The sequence below is a fragment of the Cyrtonyx montezumae genome, unplaced genomic scaffold (assembly GCF_038088225.1).
Source record: "Cyrtonyx montezumae isolate F1298 unplaced genomic scaffold, pur_monq_1.0 scaffold_10, whole genome shotgun sequence".
Lineage (NCBI taxonomy): Eukaryota > Metazoa > Chordata > Aves > Galliformes > Odontophoridae > Cyrtonyx > Cyrtonyx montezumae.
In genome coordinates, this window is record NW_027071826.1 from 54,244,663 (window position 1) to 54,268,395 (window position 23,733).

The 23,733-nt window shown below is 41.3% G+C and overlaps 2 protein-coding genes across 4 annotated transcripts in view; one reads left to right on the plus strand and one right to left on the minus strand.

The window, feature by feature from the left end:
* Positions 1-23,733, plus strand: part of ANO5 (anoctamin 5) — a 704,596-nt gene that overhangs the window by 644,578 nt on the left and 36,285 nt on the right. The gene's annotated exons all lie outside the window — the stretch shown is intronic.
* Positions 2,124-3,412, minus strand: FANCF (FA complementation group F). Its single transcript, XM_065755761.1, has one exon. The coding sequence runs from the start codon at positions 3,381-3,383 to the stop codon at positions 2,319-2,321; it is 1,065 nt and encodes a 354-aa protein (XP_065611833.1). The 5' UTR covers positions 3,384-3,412; the 3' UTR covers positions 2,124-2,318.

The window sequence follows — 23,733 nt, forward strand, 5'->3', positions numbered from 1 at the left end:
GCTTCTGCCTCTCACTGAAGCTAGACTATCTTCTACTACTCAAGTTTCCCATAAGGACAGAATAGAAAATCAACTATGGTCTAAAAAGGTCAAAAAAAAATCAAAGAGATGCTGCCATTTGGTCAGTTCGGTTTCTTGCCTTCCCCTCCACAATTATTTTCTCAACAATATCAAAATACCTGTTACTACTACATTAGGATCACTTAGAGTTGCAATGCCAAATTACTTTAAAAGAGGACAACCCTCTTTGCATTGCTTAAAAGAGCAAGAGTTGAAACAGTGAACAAACTCTCTGACAGCATTTGAATCAGCCTTGAAAAAGTCACTGAAAGCTCAGCTCCTGGCTAACATCTTGAAGATGGTAAGAAATATATCCTGATCAACAAAAACAAGATGACCTTCTGTCATAGAGACATAGGTACCTGGGATCAAGTAGTTGAAGAGCAAATCTCCTACAGTGAGAAAGGGAATACCAGCTCCTTACTCACCTTTTCCTATTTAACCCTACAAAGAGGGAGCACTGCTAAGTTTTCTTTTGTTACTATAACACTTGTAACATCACAACATGTTTTCATACTTGACATACATCAGGGCAGAAGGGAATGACTGACTAGTATCATTGGGTATATCATTCACTAGGAACTTCTGATAGCAACAAGTATTTTAACAGACAGAAACCCCCATGCCTGTTAAAAGCATTAGGAGTAATGCTCAAGTGCAGAGTTTCCATACCAAATGCCAAAACTACATAACACAGGGACCTGTGGCTAGACAAGTTCAATCATACTTTAAGCAGTTTCAAACGCTTAGAGACAGTGTTCATACTCCTTTCATTACCACAGAAATACTGACTCAGCCCTGCTACAGAGCTCTCTTTTGAGGCTGACCACCATCACAAGCACCTGAACAACCCCACTTAAGACAGCAAAACAAGGACTGCCACAGCTTCAACTATTTGTCTCTGTATCTCCTCAACTCTGTTGCCTCTCAGACACTGTAGTAAGGAATCCAAAGAAAACAGATACACTTTTGATAGAAGAGCAACTTATCCTTCTAACTTGGTGCATTGCCTTTGAGTAAAAATGTTGCTTCACAGAAAGAGGAATTCTTTGTTCCTACTTCAAAGTCACCATAACACTCCTCAAATTTTGCCACAGTTGAACACCTTTTTACTTTGTAGCACAACATTATTCAAATTAGTATCAATTGGTTAACGAACATACATATTTAAGCCTATAATCAGAATCAAATCACCTTCTAACCCTTCCCCCAAAGGCATTTCAGCAGCACAAGAAGAGTTTTCTCAGCTCATCTCAAACCTATTCAAAAGCACGCTACCCTAACTCTTTGACAGGCTCTCCACACACGAGGTTAAAGGTTAACTACTTAAGTTATTTACACACTTCTTCCCACCTTCACTGAGTACTGTATCTTATTACACTGCTTACATTAGTAATTCTAGCTTACAGAGCCCAGTAGAAAAGATCTCACTAATTCCACAGCACAGTACTTGCTTTAAGTCACGGTGTTCCAGTACTTTACTCATTTGTTTCATCCACAGAAATGGACTCAACGTAAATGAAGTCTAAGAACTGTCTTAATGTTTGTTATACCACTTGCTTCTGTCTCACAAAGCAAAATTAAAAGCATTTAATATAACAGGCAATAGAAAAGGCAAGAAGACAGAGCAGAATATTCTACATTTTTACTGTTGCTTCAATAAACATTTACATTTAATATTTGCATATTAGCATATAATACGGCTAAATAATAAAACTAGTAAAGCCTTCAAGTTTTAGAACATTTCAATAAGCTTTCAAGTTGCTCTCTCCCCACCTGAGCTGTAAGCCCAGAGGCTCACAGACAAGATCAGAAAAGGCAACAGAATTAACAGTCTAAAGAAGATAACCACTACTAAATTAACTCTGCATTTGGGATTTTTGGGTTTCCATCTCCAAGGTTCCCTTTGAACAAAAAAAAAAACCAACAAAAAAAAAAAACAGAACTACCATGACCATAACACACCTGAACCGTAATGTCTCACAAATAACAAATGTAAGCCTATATATATTTTTTTTTCCCCAAATGTGTTTTGAAAAATCACTTCACTTTATTAGCTGAGCAGTAGGCACTGTAAAGGAAAACATTTCTTGCCAGCTACCAAGAGAATCAACAGCGCAGATGCAAGGAAATAACAAGCCTTCCCAACAGAATTCACGTGCGATAAGAAACAGTGTATTCAGCAGTCCTATCAGGGTTTGGTTTTCAAACCAAGGCAAGGTGCTGTTCTCTTGCCTTTCAAATTAATAACAAATAGATTAGCTGACGGTTTTGTGATGCTTAAATGTCCATACATGAGGGTTCTGCTTCTTCCTCAAGTCCTCCTCCAGTTCCAACAGCAAGTCAGTCCATACACTTAGGCCACGGGCATGGAAGTCTCCATCTCGGGCCTTCAAGAGCTTCAGAGCAGCTTGGGTCCGACCCCTGAGTTGCACAGAGCCCTGACAGAGGCAGCCAAAACGTTCCCTCAGCTCCTCCCAGGACAACTTAGCCTCCTCAGGACAATCTTTAACCCACTGCCCCTTCAGCGGATCGTACAGCAAGCGACTTCCCCACTCAGCCAAAAGATCCACATAACGCCGTCTGAACTGGGCATAGCGATCGGCTAACGAGGCGAGAAGAGCTCCGGGGAGGAGCAGACAGCAGGCAGAAAGCCGGTGCAGATCCTCCAACAGCCAAGAAAGCAGAGGGTCAGCAGAGGTTTCCATACCAGCATCTGCTCCACCCTTCCACCCTCCAGCTGGGCCGTCACCTCCCATCCGCAACAAAGCTTCGGCCACAACCGCAAAGGCCCGGGGCAGGGGGAGCAGTTCCAGGACTGGGCCGAGCCAACCGCTGGCCCCCGCAGCCTCCTTCCCGTCCTCCCGCAGCCGGCACAGCAGCAGCCCCGCTTCCGCGGACACCCGCGGCTCGCCCGGGGACGCGGCGGAGGTCTCCAGAAGGCGGAAGGCGGCCTTCCTGCGGGCAAGCAGCGCCAGGCGGCCCTGCTCGGCCTCCCCCTGGAGGAAGAGGCGCCGGAGGAGGCGGCGGCAAGCAGCGGGCGGCAGAGCGCGGTTCTCCAGCAGCGCCAGGCCCAGCAGCTCCGGGCAACCGCCCAGGTGGCGGAAGGAGAGCGGGCTGCCCGTCCGGCCTACCCGCAGCCGCCGCCCTAGGGCGTCCCGCAGCCGCCGCCGGCAGCAGAAGAGGTCGTGGAGATGTTGGAAGTAGCGTGCCCACTCCAGAGCCCTGTCCAGGGTGAGCGGGTCCCAGTCCCGCACCACAGCGGAGCGGGACACAGCGAGCAACGCGGGCAGCTCCGCCACCTGCTCCAGCACGGCCGCCATGGCGTCTTGGCGCCGCTGGTTTGAGCGCAAGTCCCGCCCCGCGCCCTGAACGACAGCCAATCCGAGTCGGCGTGGGCGAATATTTGCAATTCTATTGGCTGATCTGAACGTCAATCCGTCGCGGATTGAGAGCGTTTAAAGGGGAAGCTGTGGTGAACCCTTCTGGGATCTCACAGAGGGGGCGGGATGAGAAGAATTACCAATAATGACACGAGTGCATGAAAAATAAAAGAATAAAATAACAACGCCTTCGAATCCTGAGCGTTATTTCCAGAAAGAAGTCTACACAAGCACCACGCATCCCAATATGGGGTATCTCCCATAGATCACCTTAGTGCCATTGCTCCAGTGCATGCTCCGCCCTCACTGTGAGCTGAGGGGGCAACTAATGGCACCATGAGCCTTGCTGCAGCTGCAGACAAGCCTCCCCAAAGCAGCACCATAACACCAAACAGCCACTGTCCTCCTGCACAGGACACCTTGAGATGCTTCCCTCATGAGCAGTTTCATTTCTCCAACGTTTCTCCATTTGCAGCAGCCACTCCATCGCTGCTTCCCTCACTGTGCAAACACACGCAACCCCTTCTTCCCTCCTGAGCATCTCCTTGACATGCAAAGGGCATTACAGCCAGCAAAACTTGGCCTACCTGTTGGATCAGCAGCCACAATGCACTTCCCTCATTCTCTCCCACAGGTGCTCAGGAGTCTCCTTTCCCTCTAGCTTCACCTCCTTCCATGAAGCTTCCAGAAGCTTTCAACAGCACCAGGTGCTGCTGATGCTGAAGCAGGGCACAGCTGCTGGGTGCAGGAACTTCCACGTGCTCAACTCAGAGGGCAACTAAGATACAACGTTTTCTATTCTCAAGCAAAAGCACTGTTGCCTTTTTCTATCTGTTTTTATTATCTGAATGAGTTTTTCCCCTGAACACATGCCCTAGCCTTAAAGGAAGGTGCTAGTTATTAGTAACTCAGGCTTATTGCTGTAATATTTATAAATAACACAGGAAAAAAATAGTGGAAAGAATAGCTTAGCTTATTGCCTGCCCTAATCAGACCAACACCTGGACTACCCAGGCTAGTGGTTCATGAACTTTCTTTAAATAATCTGAGTAAAAGAGAGCTCATAAGTGGGCACTCCTATTTTATAAAGTTAGCCACCTGACTAGAAAAAAAAGGGGTTCTGGGCTTCATTATCTACATGTAGATTAAGAGCTTAATATTAGAACTACTGACTTCTAATACTGCTGCAAGAGATTGAAATCCCTCACTACCTATTAGCTTCTTATACATTGATGTTTTGTCTCATTCCAAGAAATGTTTTCTACTTTTCAGTAGAAATCTCTTCAAATCTTTCTGATAATTATTTCTAGAGCAATAAACCTGAAACAGGCTGCAAGTGGCTTGAAATTTGTTGTCAACACTGAAATCACTGCTATTATTATTAATAAATCTATATTATCTTGTCATTTGCAGTGCTCACACACTCCAGTGGGTATCAGAAACTAACCCAACCAAAGCATAATTTTATGAAACTAATAAATACCTACTGAAGATTGAGCATGTAAACATCAGTTTAATATAAGAATTAAGTACATCACTTGAGGTGTTCTATTTAATAGGAGAGCAATGGAAAGCTGAGATGACCCAGTGTAATTACCACTTAAGTAATATGGCTTTCTGGTTAGGTTTAAGGCACCCTTTCTTGAACTAAATGCTATGGCTGAAAAGAATAGTTTCAGCGTATCTCAGACTGAAACTCTATTTCATTGAAAGATATTTTAAAAATGCTTATGCTTTAAGTCATAAAGAAGATTCCCTTCAAATCAGATATCTTTCTTCACACTATCTTTCATACTAGAGTTTTTAATTAATTTTTTTAATTACATTGAGCATATATCCCATGAACTTATCTTAACATTTAAGTTAAAGAAACCAAATGAACACATTTGCAGTATCAAGAAACCATCAAAAACCAGTTATGAATACCTAAGCAGACTACGAATAATAACTAAATAATAATATGGTATCTGAAATACTCTTCAATCTACAGGGAAATGTAGATGTTCTAATGTGCCTCTGTAGAGTAGCCTGAAAAATAAAATTCCTGTGTTGGGAACAACTCTGACTGCTACAACACTCAGATCTTTCTCAAACTACAACAAAAAGACTAAATGACACCACTTTTTTTTTTCCTCTTGTGGTTTTGTGGTTTTGATGCCGGTATTCCACATCAGAGCATCATGCAGCAGTTAAGGAGCTAATGCTGGGGGAGCAGCAGAGGGGAGGGGCGGAGCTCGGCACCGGATGCGAGGCGGCGCTCGGTCTGCGCGCGTTGCTCTGGGCTGCCGTGGAGGTTCAGCACGTGTGCTTCCCCTGCACGTCCTCCTTAACGTAAGCTCACAGCTTTTGGTTTGGAAATTTTTCTCTCTCTCTCTCAATTGTTCAATTTTATTAGATTTATTAAAGTTACCGTTCCTTCTCAGATCGTGCCGTTGTTTTCTTGTAGACCCATCTCTTCCCGCTGTTTCCCCCACCCCCTCCCGGAGCGCGGCTCTGCTCGGGCGGCCGCGCGGCCACTGACGCAGTTTCTTTTTTTCTCTCCCCTCTCCCTTCTCGGTTTCCCTTGGGTCACTGTCACGGACAACACCGTGACACCTCTGCACCAAGAGAATACAGTTTACCATCTCTACACATAACATAAGGTAAAGTACAACAAAACAAATACAAAGCCCCATGCTACAAGAAGTAAAAATTAAACCAAATGTAACAACCATAGACACAGAAATAGAAGAAAGGAGGTACCTCTGAAAGACCTAGAGTATACAGAAATCTCCAGCAAAATACCTTTGCTACCACCGTCAACCCTTAAATGAGGTCTGGGAAGGGGTAGAGCCACGATCTCCCACAATCTGGTAACTCAGGAGCATTGAACACATGAGCTTCCCTGGCTCAGCCCTGCCTTCCCAACGGGTGCTCAATCACTGTTTCAGGCCATGACTTATCATTTATCCTGCACAACAATAAAAGGTTTGTGGAAAAAAAAATTATATATATATATATAAAAACATCTATGTTTACATTTGTAAATTTATGTACTTGTAGGTATTGCAGCTACATTCAGTCTTCACTCATGAAGGGGCACAGTTGATTTATATAACAAAATGGAGATCCTAAGACCTAGCACGGTTCTCCATAAAATGGCATCAAAAAACGAATTCAAGGAACAAGAACAGAAAAGAAACAAAGAGACAAGATAGGACTGAGACAGTTATGATTAATGTGCTTAAATGGCGTGCCACAGTAGCATCTCAAAGTATTGATTATTTCTCTGTTCACTATAGATGGATATATTTTTCTACTACAAGTTTTATGTTATTTTTGAGAGCCTGGACAAAGTGTGTTCTGAGGTACTCTACTGCAAAGCTGGAGCCTATTGATCTGTTGATGTTGCTACTGTATAGTAATCTAATTGAAAAAGCATGGTTTCTTTCTCACAGGTGAATTATTTTCCCCTAATTGGTAAAAGCTAACAAGTTAAAAGCTCACTTCTGTGCTGTGTTTCTGCTCTAGTGAAGTATTTTCTCCAGTTACCTTAAAGCTCTCTTTATCAAGGAAGATACTATAAAGTATTAAGTTTTTTCTAGTAGTTATATTTTAATTTATTCTAGTTAAGTAGCTTTTCTGCAATGTTATTTTGTAGCTTTTTCAGAATTTATTTGTAAACATCCGTATGGTGCTGAGCTGACTTTCTTCTCTAGAAAGGTCTTGGAGGATAATGAGGAGCCACTTAAAAAGTAAGCTTTATAAGAGTGAGGAGTTGAGGTGTAATGTGGAGTAATGATATGGAAGAGGATGGGAAATGCTGGGACTGTGCTGGATTAGGGCAATGAAACAATGTAAGTGAGGGTGTAGAAAATTGAAAAGATTTTTAGATGTTTCTGTGGAATGTGATTTTCAAAGGAAAAATTGAAGATGTGCTTCTGGGCCTCGTGTAAGTGATCATGCAAGATTAATCTGCTTTTGCTGATGATTGCTGTAGTAGTTCTCTCATAGAGGTTTAAGTTATGTTTGACTGTGTGCTTTATTCAGAACTATGAAATTTCATTTATTTCTGACAAGAAATGAAATACATTACAATATCTTAAAGAGAATCTATGTGTACGCGTACATTGGGTTTCCTTCAAAGGAGGTAGGAGAAACATGCAACTGTAGCACTTGTTAGTAACTGTGGAAAATTATTGCTTTAACTTGCAGGCTGAAAAGAAACTTTGCTCTGTTTTTAGAAAGTAAATAAGCGAAGCAACAAGCAAGGAAAAAAACCCACGAGAAAGTAGAAGAGGGAATGTTAACAAAAAGGGCATATTTTTTAGGATAGGCTCAAGTGTAGGTTTATAGTTGCAACATGGGAGACTAATTATAATTTTAAGGTAGATGCATCTTGCTATAAGCTGTGGTAATGTGAATAGGGGGGTAGAGGTGGTTGCTTTTTAATGTAGAATGTATCCCTGTCTAAAATGAGTGTTAAAATAAAAGCAGATTCTTGGAGAATGTTTGTCTACTACTGTGGGAGGCTGTAGTAAATGTTGCCCTGTTAGAGTTTGCAACTGAAAAGATGCATACCAAAAAAAAATTGTTGAGAACAAAGAGTGTCTGCTACGGGATCAGTGGAGTCATTCCCACAGCTCCTTGCAAATAAATCCATATTTCCAGGAGATTCTGCAGAACAGTTTCAAAAGCCTTGTATTTTTTGTGAACCGCTTTGTTCTTTTTAAGCTGAGAAGTAAAGGTTGATCGTGATGGTTTTCTGAAGTAGATGAGTTTCATTACCCTGGTTATGAAGCCAGTAAAGTTCACTCCTTCAAAAAATATCCATTTTGAAACAATATTGGTGAAAGCTTGAGCCAGAGGGCTGGAAAGTGTTGTATTTATCTTCCTCAGAGCTCATGTTACTTGTAATATAGTTATACTATTTCTCTGAAAAATAAAATAGAAAGATAGTCTGTTTACTCAGGATGCCTAGCATTAGAAAGCTTCATATTGGTGTATCCTTAGATATGAGACTTAATTTCAAGTTCCAAAAGTGATTGGCTACATTAAGATGATTCTTTGAGGAAAAAAGGCAACAAACAACAATAAATAGTGAGGAAGCTGTTTTAGCTGCATCAGATTACACCAACCTCTGTACAGTGAACTGTGTTTATGACTGAGCTCGTAGACAGCACACACAGAATATCTTGCTATTTCTCTCACAGTGCTTATGGAAATCTGTGGTTATGTACCTACAGTTGGTGGAGTGTGCAGACCCTGCCCTAACTTCTGGTGGAGACCTTAGAGATTCTATGTCTGTCTCTAAGACTAGCAAGGCTGTGATCAGCTTTTGAAACCAAAATGTAACGAGTGCATGATCAAATTGTGTAAGGAATTTATTGAACATTGCAATTTATAGACCAGTGTGAGCCTTAGGCTGTGCAGACAGCTTATCTATCAGCAGGAGAATTTCCCCTGGAATCCTCTGCAGTATGGCAAGTCCTGAGTTTGCTGCTTGTAGTGCTCTGATGTACTAATAGAATTGCCTGTCAGGGGTGTATTAGATTTGAGTAACTGATGTCAGTGATCAAGAAGCACTTGGGTAATGCAGTGGAGCGTGGGAAGAAGATCCGTGCCTTGAGAAAGTGTAGGATCTAGCATATTACTTAGCATAAATAACACTTAAATTAGGAACGACACCTGGCTGCTCCAAAAGAGAATTGTTAGGGAATTCATACAAATAGACAGGTTTGACTTAGCCCTATTTCTAGTTCAGATATTATGAGCCAGGACTATACTAGCAGAGCTAATAGCTTGTATGTAACCCCCTTAGTATGCTGCAGATAAAACTTAAGTGTTAAATTGCATTACCTTTTACTAATTCTAAATAATAAATTAGAAGTGGTGAGGCTAATATGGACACTATAGAGGCTCCCTCAAAGAAGGTGAGACACATCAGGTGATCACTTGTGCCCTTCTAAACCCAAAGCAGTTAAAGGTGTATCAGTTGTGACTAGTTTTGCCTAAGGTTGTTTGAGATAAAAACATTTTAATTTGTTCTTGCAGTGAGATAAGAGCATGCAGCAGTTGGTTCTTAAGCTAATAAACATTAACTTTCAGGTATTGAACTGTGTGCTTTCATCACTTGCCATGTTTCGTAATTCCCTAGGGAAGTTTCAACTGCTGCTTGTTGTGACAGAGAATTTCACAGATCATAGCGTGTATTGATCAGAGTAGTTCTCTACATGCTCTTTTCCAGTCTTTTATTTTTTCCTTAAAGCTGAGAAAGGTGCTAATTATGTTAAATATTTTTCTTATAGGATTAGTTGTACGTATTTAGCCTTATGAGGCACTCAGAACCCTTTCCTTCCCTGCTTCTCTCCCTCCCCAAACTCCTGCTCTTATAGTATCTTACAAAGCTATCTATTTTGAGGGCTTCTTTTTGGAATCCCCTGAAAATAACAGTTCTGTAAATTCTGAGACCTAAATCACTGAGTACTGTAGCTAAAGATTTGCAGTTTGGATATATCATGCTGTGGTACTTGTGTGAAGTCAAGCATTAGGAGGACTAAGATAAATCTAGTATTACTATGACTAGGTTTAGTACCTCAATGAAATCTCTTTAGCAGTAATGGAACAAAAGCCAGTGCACTTAAGAATTGGGTCTGCAAAATTCTTTCCTACCTATATGTTGTGTTTCCAAGACAGTTAAATTGCTGTCATTCACAAGAGTACAGGGAGACCTTATAAACATGCTTTCTTGTTGGAGTTGGTCTTATTTTTCACTTAGAAATACATATAAAATTCAGTGTAAGATGACTATGTATAGAGCCATTTCTATAGAAGCTTAGGTTCTATTAACATAAATTACTTGGATTTTTCACTTTTGTAACACTGAGAGCATCAGGACACTATACTTACAGATAATGTACAGAACCATGAAGGAGTGGTATTAGTCTGTGTATGCAGATAGATGAATTAACGCACAGGCGTGCAGATGCTGAGTAGGCATTCCTTCTGAGCAGTAAGGCTTTTAAATATCTGTTGTTTCCATTTTCATGTCTCCAAAGCGTTTATGTGAATTCTTCCAGCACATTTCTCATTATTGTCTCAACCTTTCCTCTGCTACATGGCTGCAGTTTCCAGACATATAACGTGAAATGTCCTGGGAGAATTTACATAAAAACAATAAAGTAAAGGAAATGGAAACCACAGAATATATACATATTTTTTTAGACTTTGCTAAGAAGCTCATTGGTTAATATTTACAAAGGAATTCAATTTTCCATATTAACATCTTCTTCCCTGTTAAGCAAATGTGGGACAGTGGGGTGGTGAGAATCATTATCGAAGTGAACATTCTGGGTTGGGGTGTTATGTGTTAATCCCATTAACGACTCTAAGATCTTACTTCCTCCATCCCAGTAGGTCAAGAATAATATACCATGACCAAAAAGTGGCTGGTTCAATCACTAATGTATAAGTTTGAAGAGAATTGTCTTTCTATTTAAAAAAAATGGTCTTGATTGTTTTAATATCTAAAGAAATAGATAAGAAACCGGTATTTCATTCTATATGTAAAGCATGCTCTGAAAGGAAAATATTAGAACCAGTACAGCTGCTTGTAGGTTCAATTATGCAGTAAAACAATTCCAGTTGCTATTGAGGCCCACTTGTTAATAGTGTGTTGTGTACCTGCCTGTGTGAAATGCCTCTGGCTGGGTTTGTCTGCATCTTATCAATGGTAAACTTCTCAGGTCACAGAAACAACTACCAAAACTGTCATGCTGTCCTGATACTGGTATTTTCTGCAGAAAGAGCTGTTCAAATAAACACAAGCTTAACTTTTGTTCCTAGTTCCAGAGTTTTTAACCTAATGGTGCCCTTTTAAGGGGAAGTTTTACCAAAATTCTTCAGTAAATACTGGTATTTGATTAGTAGAAATGCCTAGAAACTATTTTTGTCTGGTGCTACATTTCTCCATTACAGTGATGATTTTGAACTTGTAAATTATTTCCATGTTTTTTTTTTTTTGTTATGACTTGCTTCCTGGTCCTGTAATGAATCAGTATTAAGGGTTAGGTGTCCAAGAAGCATCACAATACAGTTAATGTATTCATTAGGATATACTCGTTCATAGCTGATCCTGAAATACTGCAGTCCTCTTTCTGAATTAGATGGGAAATTAGCAGCATGAAACTGATTAATTCTACCTGTGGAACACAATCTGAATGGGAAGAAAACAAAAAGTAAAAATAAAAAAGAAGTTAAATAGTAACAGAAATAGTATTTGCCTGAACCTGAAAGCCAGCAGAAAGAACAAGAAATGTGTTGTGTGAGAAGTGATGGGTGAAGTCAAATCTACAGAATTAAGATAAAGATTGAAGTGAAAGCTCTGTTTTAGTAATGGTCCCATTTTTTTCTGGTAAGAAAAATGTAACAATCACTTAATGTGTATTTGGTTATTTCTAGGTTTACTATTAATTCTGTTAGTTAGAATGAAAACTATTCTCAGTTGAAACCACTGCTGTAGATTTTCTCCTTTTTCTTAATGCTACAGTAGCTTCCCTGTCTGTGGAAGAAATGGATTTGAACTGGATTTTTACATTGTGCACAGCAAAAATAACACTATGATGTCTTATTATTGATACCTGTGAAATGTTGACAGCCATCAGTTGTTTTGAAAAAGAATAAAAAGAGGAAAGTTCTTTTAATTTATGACTAATGGAGAGCTGGAATCTGTTCCCTTCTGGTTTTTTTTCTTTTAGTTTATAGAAGAGAGGCAGTACAGAATCATCTTCCAGACATAGCTTATGACTGTCTGTTCAAAAACCCCCACGGGAGTTAGGTCCCTTGCTGTAATAGGAATCCCTAATTCCTAGGGATCTTTAAATTTTTTGCAAATATGTGTAAACAGAAAAATCTTGAGTCCATCTCATTTGTCTAGTGAAAGCATCCTATGTGCTGACGAGTTAGTCATGTCTGGAGCTTCAGGCAGGAACTGTAATGGTTCATAATCTGAGCATAACTCACCTCAATACCTCAGTCTTACTGGATAGATGCTCCAGACTGTAGCATAGAAATTGTTCTCTAGAAGAAATGGTGAGGAATATTTTTATGGGGATGATCTGAGTTGGTTTCTGTCCTCAGAATTAACTTTGTTTCTATTTTATTGGGCAGAAAAGAAGTAATATAAGAGTTTACAATTATTTGCGGAATTAAGTTATTTCTATGTATTCTGATTAATTCTATTTAATGTTAGATTAAAAAAATTTGTTTTATTTTACCTTGTTTTATATGACCATTTATTAATGAAATTACTTGAAAGACTTAACTCCTGAACAACAGTTTCATTTTTATTAAGCATTCTAACTTGATAGAAACACTGAGAATTGTTCCTTTTACCCCCCCAAAAGTTTTACTCCAAGCAAAGAATTTCTTTGTGAAGTTCAGCTTTTAGGAAGCCACTTTCCTACCCTCCACAGGAGCTATCTGAACCTCTTTCTCTTACTTTTAGTGTACCTTCACTGCGTTGAAGTACTCTATGCTGACCTTATCTATTGAAAGGGTTTGGAAGAAAAGCAAGTGTCGTGTCTGCATGCTGTTGTGATAGATGGCCTGAATTCAATATTACACTTTCTCTGGCTAGTGTGGGAAGAACTGCGAGAGAGGATGAATTGAAAATGTAGAGATTGCCTGGTAGGATGCAATGGTTCTTCAGAAAGTAGCTTCAGAACAAGCAGAGATGCTTGTTTTTCATTTTGGTGAAGTTACATTGTTTTGTTGTTTGTTTTCCTGATGGAAAATAACTGCTTCTACAAGCCCTTTTTTCTTTCTGGTTTCCAAGTCCTTTTCTTTTTCAGTTTTTACAAGAGTTTCACATCAGAAAGTGTACTTAGGCTTCATATCAAACATGTAGGACTTGAGATGTGTGCAATAAATGTTTTGTCTGCTTACCGTGTATCTGTAGCTAATGCATCACTATATCTGATCATTTGCATTAACTAGACTGCTGAGAAGCAGTGAAGAAGCTACACAGATGTTACTTCAATTTTGTTAGCTTTACATGTTGCTTTAATTAGCAAATTGAAAACAGTGACTAGAGTCCTGTTCTGTTGCAGGGTTAACCAGTGTGAACAGAAGTTTGTTCAGCCAGGTTTCATCATGGGTTTCCCCTTAAATTTTTTCCAAAAAGATGACTTGCCCCTGTTCTTAACACCCACAGAACTTATCCAGTCAATTGTTTCTGGTCATTGTACAAATTACCATCATCTTCAACAAAACCCAATTAATTGTTCCAAGTCCTTGGGGAGAGTTAATATGAACTTTTCAAAGGTAGGAGTCTTAGATTGGATATCTTCTCAGTATTTTTTTGGAGGGAGAGATTCCAGACTCTTTCCCAGAATTAACATCCTGGACCTGACATTCTTTTGTACTTGATCTGCTTTCACTTGATTACACAGTTGTGTTAATCTTTTGGCCTCACTAGCACTCATCTTTTTATTTCTGTCATTTACATCATTTAATGAAGAAGCCCAATCCTACTTTACTCATTTGTTATTAAAAATAATTTACTCTATTTACACTATCATATTTATTGTTTGTGTTCTAATTTTTATTATTAGAGTAATGAAAAACAAAGCTACCCTAAATAAGTTGTGGCTTTTATCAATGTCCAGTAGGACTTAGTATAAGTTACAGTCGAAGATGTGGGTCACTGTTTGTCTTCATAGTTCATTCCATATTTTAATGTGTTTTTTCTTTCCATGGATCAAGATGTCGCATGTGACTGATTGTAGTACAGTATTTGACAGTAAATTGATGTGGAGTCACCATAGTACCCCTCCCTGTACCTGGGGTTATCCCATACGTCAATCTGAATTTTTTGGTCTACTTTATTCCTGACTCTTCTCACTTACTACACCTATGACATTTTTCCATGAGTGTTTTTCATGCTTTTTAATTATTTCTTGATTTAATTATTGCATGCACTTTTTTTACTTGATACAGATTAAGAACAAATAATGTGCTCAACTAAAGGATCACACAATGTTTCTTAATGCTAACCTTATTTGCAAGCATGGCTGTAACACTGATGAAGTAAAACACTAGCTTTCTATCTACATCCCTCTTGCTTCATTATTGGTTTTGGGCATCTGGTTTCAAGGTTGGTCTGAAATTTGATCTTTCTGAAATTCTTTCAATGTGTTTCAGCAACATATGTCATTAATGAAGGGAGCTGGGTAACCGGTCTCACCATTGTTTGTAATTCAGGCTATGACAGGCAGCAGGAAAGCAGAGAAGCTTCAGCCAGCTCCAATTAGAAAAACATGCCCAAGGCACAGGCAATAGTATAAACAGAGGTATGTCAAGCTCCTCCCTAAAAGAAAACTGAAAGAATACACTTGGCAAGGATGCTTTTTTTTTTTGGTTGAACAAGAAACCTGTTGAATGAAACAAGCTCATTTTGACATTGGTGTGGCAATCATCAAGGAATAAAGGTCATTTCTAATGGAGAGAAAGATAAACTGGACAAGGGTGATCTGTGGATTGCAGATGCAGGAGTAACATCTGTGCAAAACAATAACCTCCTAAACTTAGGATTTCCAGAACTGCATAAGCATACTATAGTCTGAAACAAACATACTGTAAATGTAATCACTTGTCTTTTGTCAGTGATTATGTATGTCCTTATCACATTTCAGATAGCAATGCTGGGATCTGGGAAGATTCTTCTGAAGGAAACTCATTCCACAACATGTCCTTACATGAAGAAAAATGGCACAGAAATGATTCTGGAATTGAGCAACTTCTTCACAGCAAGAGGAATGCTTGAGAAAGAGGTAATATCTTTAAATAAGCATTATTTTCATTTCTGTTGAATTCTCCATCTATGACATCAAAATGTTTGAGTCTTTTATAACTGTCATTATATAACAAAAATTAAAATACAATACTTATAAATTTCTTTACATGTATATGCACACATAAAACCCACATCTTACAGATTTAGAGCTTGTGGGAGTTTAAATAATTTGTCTAAGATCATGCATGTTCCTTGTTTTCTTATGATAGCAAGTATCAGAGCCCAGATGATTTCCAAACCTCCTCACTTCCCTTCTCTAGTAGCGTTTTATCAGATACATTCTTTGCATTAGAAAGAGATATGGAGAAAGGAAGTATGTGCAGGATTCTACTGTAAATTAAACTGTTTTATCAGAGCCATCTTTATGTAATTCTTGCTGTTTGATGATAATGGACTACTTTACAAGGGAAAGTTTTTATTCATGCGCCTATTGTACAGGTCAGGAAACTGAAATATTAAGTAATTTGATGAGGCTCATACAACAGATCAGTTTTCAGAGCTGACAAAAGAAACCAAGTCTCCTAACCCTCTTAAAACTGGAATGACTTATTAAATGAGCTGGCCTACTTTGTCTCATTTCACGGTGTAGCACAGGTAATAATGTTCTTTCCATTAGGAATGCTTTGAAAATCTCCTTTCTATAGGAGACTGGAAAGGAATACTGGAATTGAAGCATTTCCTGAGGTGAACTTCTTGAAATGGGCAGCTACACACACACGTGCGCACACAAAAAAATGAACTGGAAAAGAATAGTAGTAGTGTCTCATGAAGGGGAAGGATGACAATAGCTTCTGAGGAGAATGAATTTGTATTTATAGAAAAAGTACAGAGCTGAGAAAAACTGCTAAAAAGCCATGTTAGAAACGCTGGGGCTGGAAGAGCTATGGAGGTAGTATGGAAATAAAACCTAACTAGAAAAGCATCTTATTTTTTTCCTATGAGGACCAGTTAGCCCCCTTCTCCCCCCGTTTTTTTTTTCCTCTCTCTACATTGTTGGCCAGGCAATGAAGGTCTTATATCAAAGGTGGTTTTACTACAGTTAAACATTTTGTGGGCACGTGCTGCTTCAAGTGGGGTGGGATTGTCTGTTTGCTTTTGACTTCACAAACAAAGCAACATGAGAAAAGATGAACCGAACTTGGAAGACAGTCCAAGATAGCTGCTTTATGGGTTTTCATAAAGAAAATCTTGAGTTAGGCTATAGAAGTTGCTCCACTGATCAAAATAACTCCATGTGCAGTACAATAAACATAAGGAATAAGTTACTGGGAAGGGATGTTAAAGAGAAGAATATTAATGATTTAAAGAGGAAGCCTGGTTATGTGTCAGGAGAAATCAGGCACTGAAAGGCAAAAAAAAAAAACAAAAAAAACAAGGGAGGGAAGGATTTTCTCTAATAAAGAGGGAGCAGGCTGTCAGATGTTATTAGTATGTTAGGACACTCATTTCTATTGTAAGAACATTTTGAATTCTTAAATAATGGTCTTCTGTTTTTCTTGTTCTGGAAAAGTTGTTGCTTACAAAAAAATCTCTCTATGCTGCTTGCATTTTGTTGCTAAATTGCCCTTTCAAAGCACAGTGTCTATCATTTGATTCATATGAAGATTAGTTTATGTATTCTTAAGTAGTAACTGTATGTGAAGCTGACAAAATAATTCCAGAATGATTCTGATGCTACAAGCAAATGTTACTTTGACAGCTTTTGGCATTCTCAGTTACTCTTCTGCTCATTGTTGCTCTTGTACTCTTAGTTAAATTCTGTCTTTGACCTTATTGCAATGACATGTCCATCAGAAGTAGAAACCAATTACAAAATTCTTGTTTTTAATATGTATGGAACAGGAACAGAGATCGGCTCTTATTTGCAGCCAGTAGCATTCTAGATACTAAGCACCCTGGACTTTTTTCCTTGAAGTTATTTTGATAAAGACTATGCAAAATGAATCTGTTGGAAGCACTTGTGTAAACTGCAGGCTGTTTTACTCCATATTTACATGATGTAAAGGAGAAAGGAATTTTGTTGATAATACTGTTACCTTCATCTTACCTTGTGGCAGGCCTCTCCCTAAAGATAAGCTTATCTCCTGGAAGGCATGTATACTATATTTAAGAAAATATACTGAAAATAAGTGTCTCTCTTGTTAATATTTATGGTACTGTTTGTTTAGAGACAGATTATGAAGCTATAACCCTGATTGTCCAAAAATACATAAATTGCACTGTTAATCACTGTCAACTCCAGTGGTTTTCTTGGGATGTGAACTGTATACTCTATATAGATGAATAAGGTCTTATGACATCCTCAGTCAAAAAATAGATTTCAGTACAAATTAGAATTGTGACTGTTCTGTGTCAGTGCTGCATATTCATACCATAGGTTCATAGGTTCATTAGGTTGGAAAGGACCTACAAGATCATCTAGTCCAACCATCCTCCTATCATCATCCCTACCCACTAAACTACTAAATCAAATCCCTTAGCACCGCATCTAAACGCTTCTTGAACACATGTCCCAGAGAGGCTTGTACATGCATCTTCAGCATCGTGTATGTGTAAGCAGTGATGATAGAGAAGTGTAAGTTGATTTAATTTCATCTTGGTATATGCCCTTATACTGACCCGAAGATTAAAAATAGTTGTTTTAGTAATTGTGACACAGGATGAAGGTCTAACTATTCTACTGCAGGTTTGATAGCAGTTCAGCTGATTATAAAATCATTGTGTGCACTGAACTGTCTAATTGGAGGATGTAGTTAACTCAGGCCTTATTTTCATGATAAATAAAATGGCAAATCACTGATGATTGAATTTATTTTACTTTTACTCATTCTTTACGTGGCAGAGAGCAAGAAATTTAACAGGTATGACATTCTTTACTGTATGTATACTTAATTTCTGTTGTTGAGTTTCATTTGTGATCTTCTATGTCTGCTTTCTTAGCTGAACAAGATGCATTCAGTTTAATAGCTATGTTATCATGTACTTTAAGAATTGATAGAGAATTGGGATGCCAGTCATAAATTACATAGCATCTACTAATATATAATTGATACAGAAACTAGAGGGAAATGATAATATCATCCTAGATAGATAGGGTATTCCCTGGAGACAAAGCCCCTTGCACTGGAAGATAGTGATGGGGAACAGAATAGGCCCTGCATAATAATCCATGAGGAAATGGATTTGGACCTGCTTGAAAAGCTGGACACTCACAATTCCATGGGGCCAGATAGGCTGCACCTTAGAGTACTGAGTGAGTTGGAGAGTGGTTTGCCAGCCACATCTGCCATCTTCTGCAACAGTCCTGGCTAACCGGGAATGTCCTGGTGGACTGGAGACTGGCAAATGTGATGCCCATCTTCAAAAAGGGCAGGGAAGATGATCTCTGTAGCTGCAGACCCATCAGTCTTAAGTTGGTGCCAGGGAAGGTTATGGAATGCATCATTGTGAGATGATGATCATCATGTGTCAATTAAATATCAGCCAGGGGATCAGTCCCAGACAGTGTGGGTTCATAGATCCTGCTTGACAAACCTGATATCACTCTATGACAAGGTGGCCTGCCTAGTGGATGAAGGTAAGGTTGCTGATGGTACCTGGACTTCAGTGAAGCCTTTGACATTGTCCACAGCATCCTGATGGAGTTGATGGCTGCCCAAGGTTTGGATAGGCATACACTCTGCTGGTTGAAATGCCGACTGGATGGTCAGGCTCAAAGATTGTGGTCAGTTGACTTAAATCCAGTTAGCAGCCAGTCACAAGTGATGTCCCCCAGGGCTCAGTACTGGGACCGCTCCTATTTAACATCTTTATCAGTGATCTTGATGAGAGGATTGAAAGCACTCTCAGTAAGTTTGTGGATGACATGAAGTTGGGAGGGAGTGTTGATGTACTGGAGTGTTAAGTCACCACAGAGGGGCCTGGATAGACTGGACTGATGGGCCGAGGCAAACTGCAGGAGTTTCATTAGGACCAAGTGATAGGTCCTGCATTTTGCACACAACAACCTCAGGCAAACCTACAGGCCTGGGGAGGAGTGGCTAAAAAGCTGCCTGATGGAAAGGGATGCTGGTATACTGATGCTCATTTGTCTGAATATGAGCCAGCAGTGTGTCCAGGTGGCTTAGAAGGCCAGTGACTTCTTGGGCTTGTATTAGAAATGATGTGATGAGCAGGACTCAGGAACTACTCAGCACTGGTGAGGCCCCACCTTAAGTATTGTGTTCAGTTTGGGGCATATAGAGAGGACATTGAGGTGCTGGAGCAGAACCAAAGGTGGTCAGCAAGGCTGGGGAAGGGCCTGGAGAATATGCACTATGAGTAGCAACTGAAGGAACTGGGGCTCTTTAGTCTGGGGAAGAGGAGGCTGAGGTGAGACCTTATTGCTGTCTTCAAATACCTAAAAGGTAATTGCAGTGAGAGCAGGGTTGGTCTCTTCTCACTGTGGCAGGTGATGACAGGACAAGGGGAAATGGCCTCAAGTTGCACCAGGGGGCACAGGTTGAATGTAAGGAAAAACTTCTTGACAGTAAGGGTTGTTAAGCACTGAAATAGGCTCCCCAGGGGTGTGGTTGAGTCACCATTCCTGAACATGTTTAAAAACTGTCTGGATGTGGTGCTCAGGGACATAATTTAGCAGTGGGTTGTTAGAGTTAGGGTAGTATGGTTAGGTTGTGGTTGGACTTGATGATCTTGAAGGTCTTTTCCAACCTAAGTGATGCTATGATTCTGTGTTCATAGGTTCATAAGGTTGGAAAGGACCTACAAGATCATCTAGTCCAACCATCCTCCTATCACTATCCCTACCCAACTAACTAAATCAAATCCCTTAGCACCTCATCTAAATGCTTCTTGAACAGCACTAGGGATGGTGCCTCAACCACCTCCCTAGGCAGGCCATTCCAGTGCCTGACCACTCTTTCAGAGGAAAAAATGTTTCCTCAGGTCTAATCTAAATCTTCCCCAGCACAACTTGTGGCCATTCCCTCTCGTCCTGTCGTTATTTATCAGGGAGAAGAGGCCCACCCCCTCCTCACCGCAACCTCCCTTCAGGAAGTGGTAGTGTGCAATAAGGTCTCCTCTGAGCCTCCTCCTCTCCAGACTAAACAATCCCAGCTCCCTCAGCCGCTCCTCGTAAGACTTGTGCTCCAGACCCCTCACCAGTTTTGTTGCCCTTCTCTGAACACGCTCCAGGGCCTCAATGTCCTTCTTGTAGTGAGGGGCCCAAAACTGAACACAGTACTCGAGGTGCGGCCGCCCCAGAGCTGAGTACAGGGGGATGATCACCTCCCTGCTCCTGCTGGCTACACTATTTCTAATACAGGCCAGGATGCTGTTGGCCTTCTTGGCCACCTGGGCACACTGCCAGCTCATGTTGAGCCGAGCATCAAACAACACCCCCAGGTCCTTTTCCTCTCTACATTCTTCAAGCCATTCTGCCCCAAGCCTATAGCATTGCATGGGGTTATTGTGGCCAAAGTGCAGGACCTGACACTTGGTCTTATTGCACCTCATCCCATTGAGCTCAGCCCAGCTATTCAGCCTATCCAAATCCCTCTGAAGGGCCTCTCTACCTTCAGGCAGTTTGACACATCCTCCCAACTTGGTGTCATCTGCAAACTTACTGAGGGTACACTCAATTCCCTCGTCTAGGTCATCAATAAAGATATTAAACAAGATGGGCCCCAAAACTGACCCTTGGGGGACACCACTCATAACAGGATGCCAGCTGGACTTAACTCTCTTAACCACTACCCTCTGAGCACGGCCCTCCAGCCAGTTCTCCACCCAGAGAAGAGTGAACCTGTCCACACCACGGGCTGCCAGTTTCCTCAGGAGAATACTGTGGGAGACCATGTCAAAGGCCTTTCTGAAGTCCAGGTAGACTACATCAACAGCCTTTCCCTCATCTACCTGTCTAGTCACCCAGTCATAGAAGGAGATGAGGTTGGACAAGCACGACCTGCCCTTGGTGAACCCGTGCTGGCTGGGTCTGATCCCTTTATTGCCATGCACGTGTCGTGTGATCTCCCTCAAGATCATCTGCTCCATAACTTTCCCTGATACCGAGGTCAGGCTGACAGGCCTGTAGTTCCCTGGGTCTTCCTTATGGCCTTTCTTGTAGATGGGAGTCATATCGGCAAGCCTCCAATCTTGTGGGACCTCTCCAGATAACCAGGAATTCTGATAGATGGCAGCAAGTGGCTCAGCAATCACCTCTGCTAGCTCCCTCAGCACCCTTGGGTGGATCCCATCTGGCCCCATGGACTTGTGGCAGTTCATATGGAGAAGTAGATCTCTGACCGTCTCTGCTGGGATCACAGGGGGTGCATTATGCGCCCCGTCCCGGACTTCCAGGTCAGGGCAAGTACCCTTAGGATAACTGCTCTGTCCATTAAAGGCAGATGTGAAGAAGGCATTGAGAACCTCAGCCTTTTCCTTATCTGTGGTTACATTCCCTGCCTCATCAAGTAAAGGAGAGAAATTCTCCTTAGTTTTTCTCTTGCTGTTAATATTTTTGTAAAAGGGTTTCCTGTTCTCCTTTACAGCTGTAGCCAGTCTAAGTTCAAGCTGGGCTTTAGCATTTCTAACTTTCTGCCTGCAAATCTTGGCTAGTTCTCTGTAGTCACCCCAAGTAGCCTGTCCCATCTTCTAGAGGACATAGACTCTCTTTTTCTCTCGGAGTCTCAACAAAAGTTCTTGGTTCATCCACACTGGTCTTTTTCTCCTCCGGCTCGACTTACGGGACTCCGGGACAGACTGCTCCTGTGCCTTTAAGATTTCCATCTTGAGGAGCATCCAGGCTTCCTGGACCCCTTTACCCCTCAGGAGCGAGTCCCAAGGGACCCTTGCAACAAGTGTCCTGAAGAGGTTAAAGTCTGCCCTCCGGAAGTCCAAGGTAGTAGTTTTGCTAGTCACCCTCTTGACGTCACCCAGAATAGCAAACTCCACCATTTCATGGTCACTCTGGCCAAGACAATCTCCAACCTTCACATCTCCTACTAGTCCTTCCCTGTTAGTGAAAAGTAGGTCTAGCAAGACATCTCCCCTGGTAGGCTCTTGCACCAGCTGTGTCAGGAAGCAATCATCCACACATTCTAGAAATCTCATGGACTGCTTCCTCTGCACAGTATTATATTTCCAGCATATGTCAGGGAAGTTGAAGTCCCCCATGAGAACAAGTGCTGGCCATCGTGCAACATCTACGAGTTGTTTATAGAACATCTCATCTATTTCTTCATCCTGACTAGGTGGTCTATAACAGATCCCCACCACGATGTCACTCCTAAAGACAATCCCCCTGATCCTTATCCATAGGGATGCTATTTTATCATTTCCAACCTCAAGCTCTTCAACATCGAAACACTCTTTGATATAGAGAGCCACCACCCTTTCTTCCCTGTCTATCCTATCCCTTCTGAAGAGCTTGTAGCCATCAATCACAGTATTCCAGTCATGGGAGGGGTCCCACCATGTTTCTGTAATAGCCACAAGGTCATAGTTAGCCTGCCTCACAATGGCTTCAAGCTCTTCTTGTTTATTGCCCATGCTGTGTGCATTGGTGTAGATGCACTTCAGCTGAGATAACTGCCTCACCCCTTTCTCCAGCACAGCCTCCTTAGGCTCTTCACTGGAGAGCCCTGTTTTATCCCCTTCCCCTGTCACAGCTAGTTTAAGGCTCTCTCCATGAATCCAGCTAGCTCCTGTGCTAGGATTTGTTTCCCCCTTTGAGACAGGTGCATTCCATCAACAGATAACAGGCCAGGAGCTGAGTAAACTGCCCCATGGTCTAAAAACCCAAAGTGTCTATCTCTACACCAACCTCTCAGCCAATTATTCATCACCTGTGTTTTCCTAGCCCATTCTGTGTCCTTCACTGCCCCAGAAGGTATGGAAACAAACACCACTTGTGCTCCCACCCCTTGAACTAGTCGCACTAAACCCCTGAAATCTCTTTTCATAGTTCGCAGACTTCTCTGAGATATTTCATTGCAGTCTGCCTGAACTACGAGTAACGGGTAGTAGTCGGTGGGATGTATCAAATTCAGGAGTCTTCTAGCAATGTCCCTGATCCGGGCCCCAGGGAGACAGTACACTTCCCTGCGGTTTGGGTCTGGTCTGCAAATGAGGTCCTCAGTTCCCTTTAGAAGGGAGCCACCCACTACGATCACCTTCCTTATTTTCTTGGTAGTAGCAGTCTCAGTGTGCGGAGTTGACTGCCTTGCCATTGGTGACCTCCTGGGGGAATCTTCCTGTACTTCACCCCTTATCACCTCTTCAACATCCAATGCTGCAAATCTATTTCTTAGGGGTATCTGGGGACACTGGGGATGCAGAGGGGGAGATTGCCCACGGTACCAAGCAGGGACTCTCTGCCAGCCCTCCCTATCCCTCAGATATCCCCCTTCTGCCCTACGGGGACAGGTCAGGGAGTCCACCACCAACTGCGGGGGATCT

Coding starts and splice junctions, on each gene's coding strand:
- FANCF (XM_065755761.1), bottom strand. CDS start 3,383: ATGGCGGCCGTGCTGGAGCAGGTGGCGGAGCTGCCCGCGTTGCTCGCT.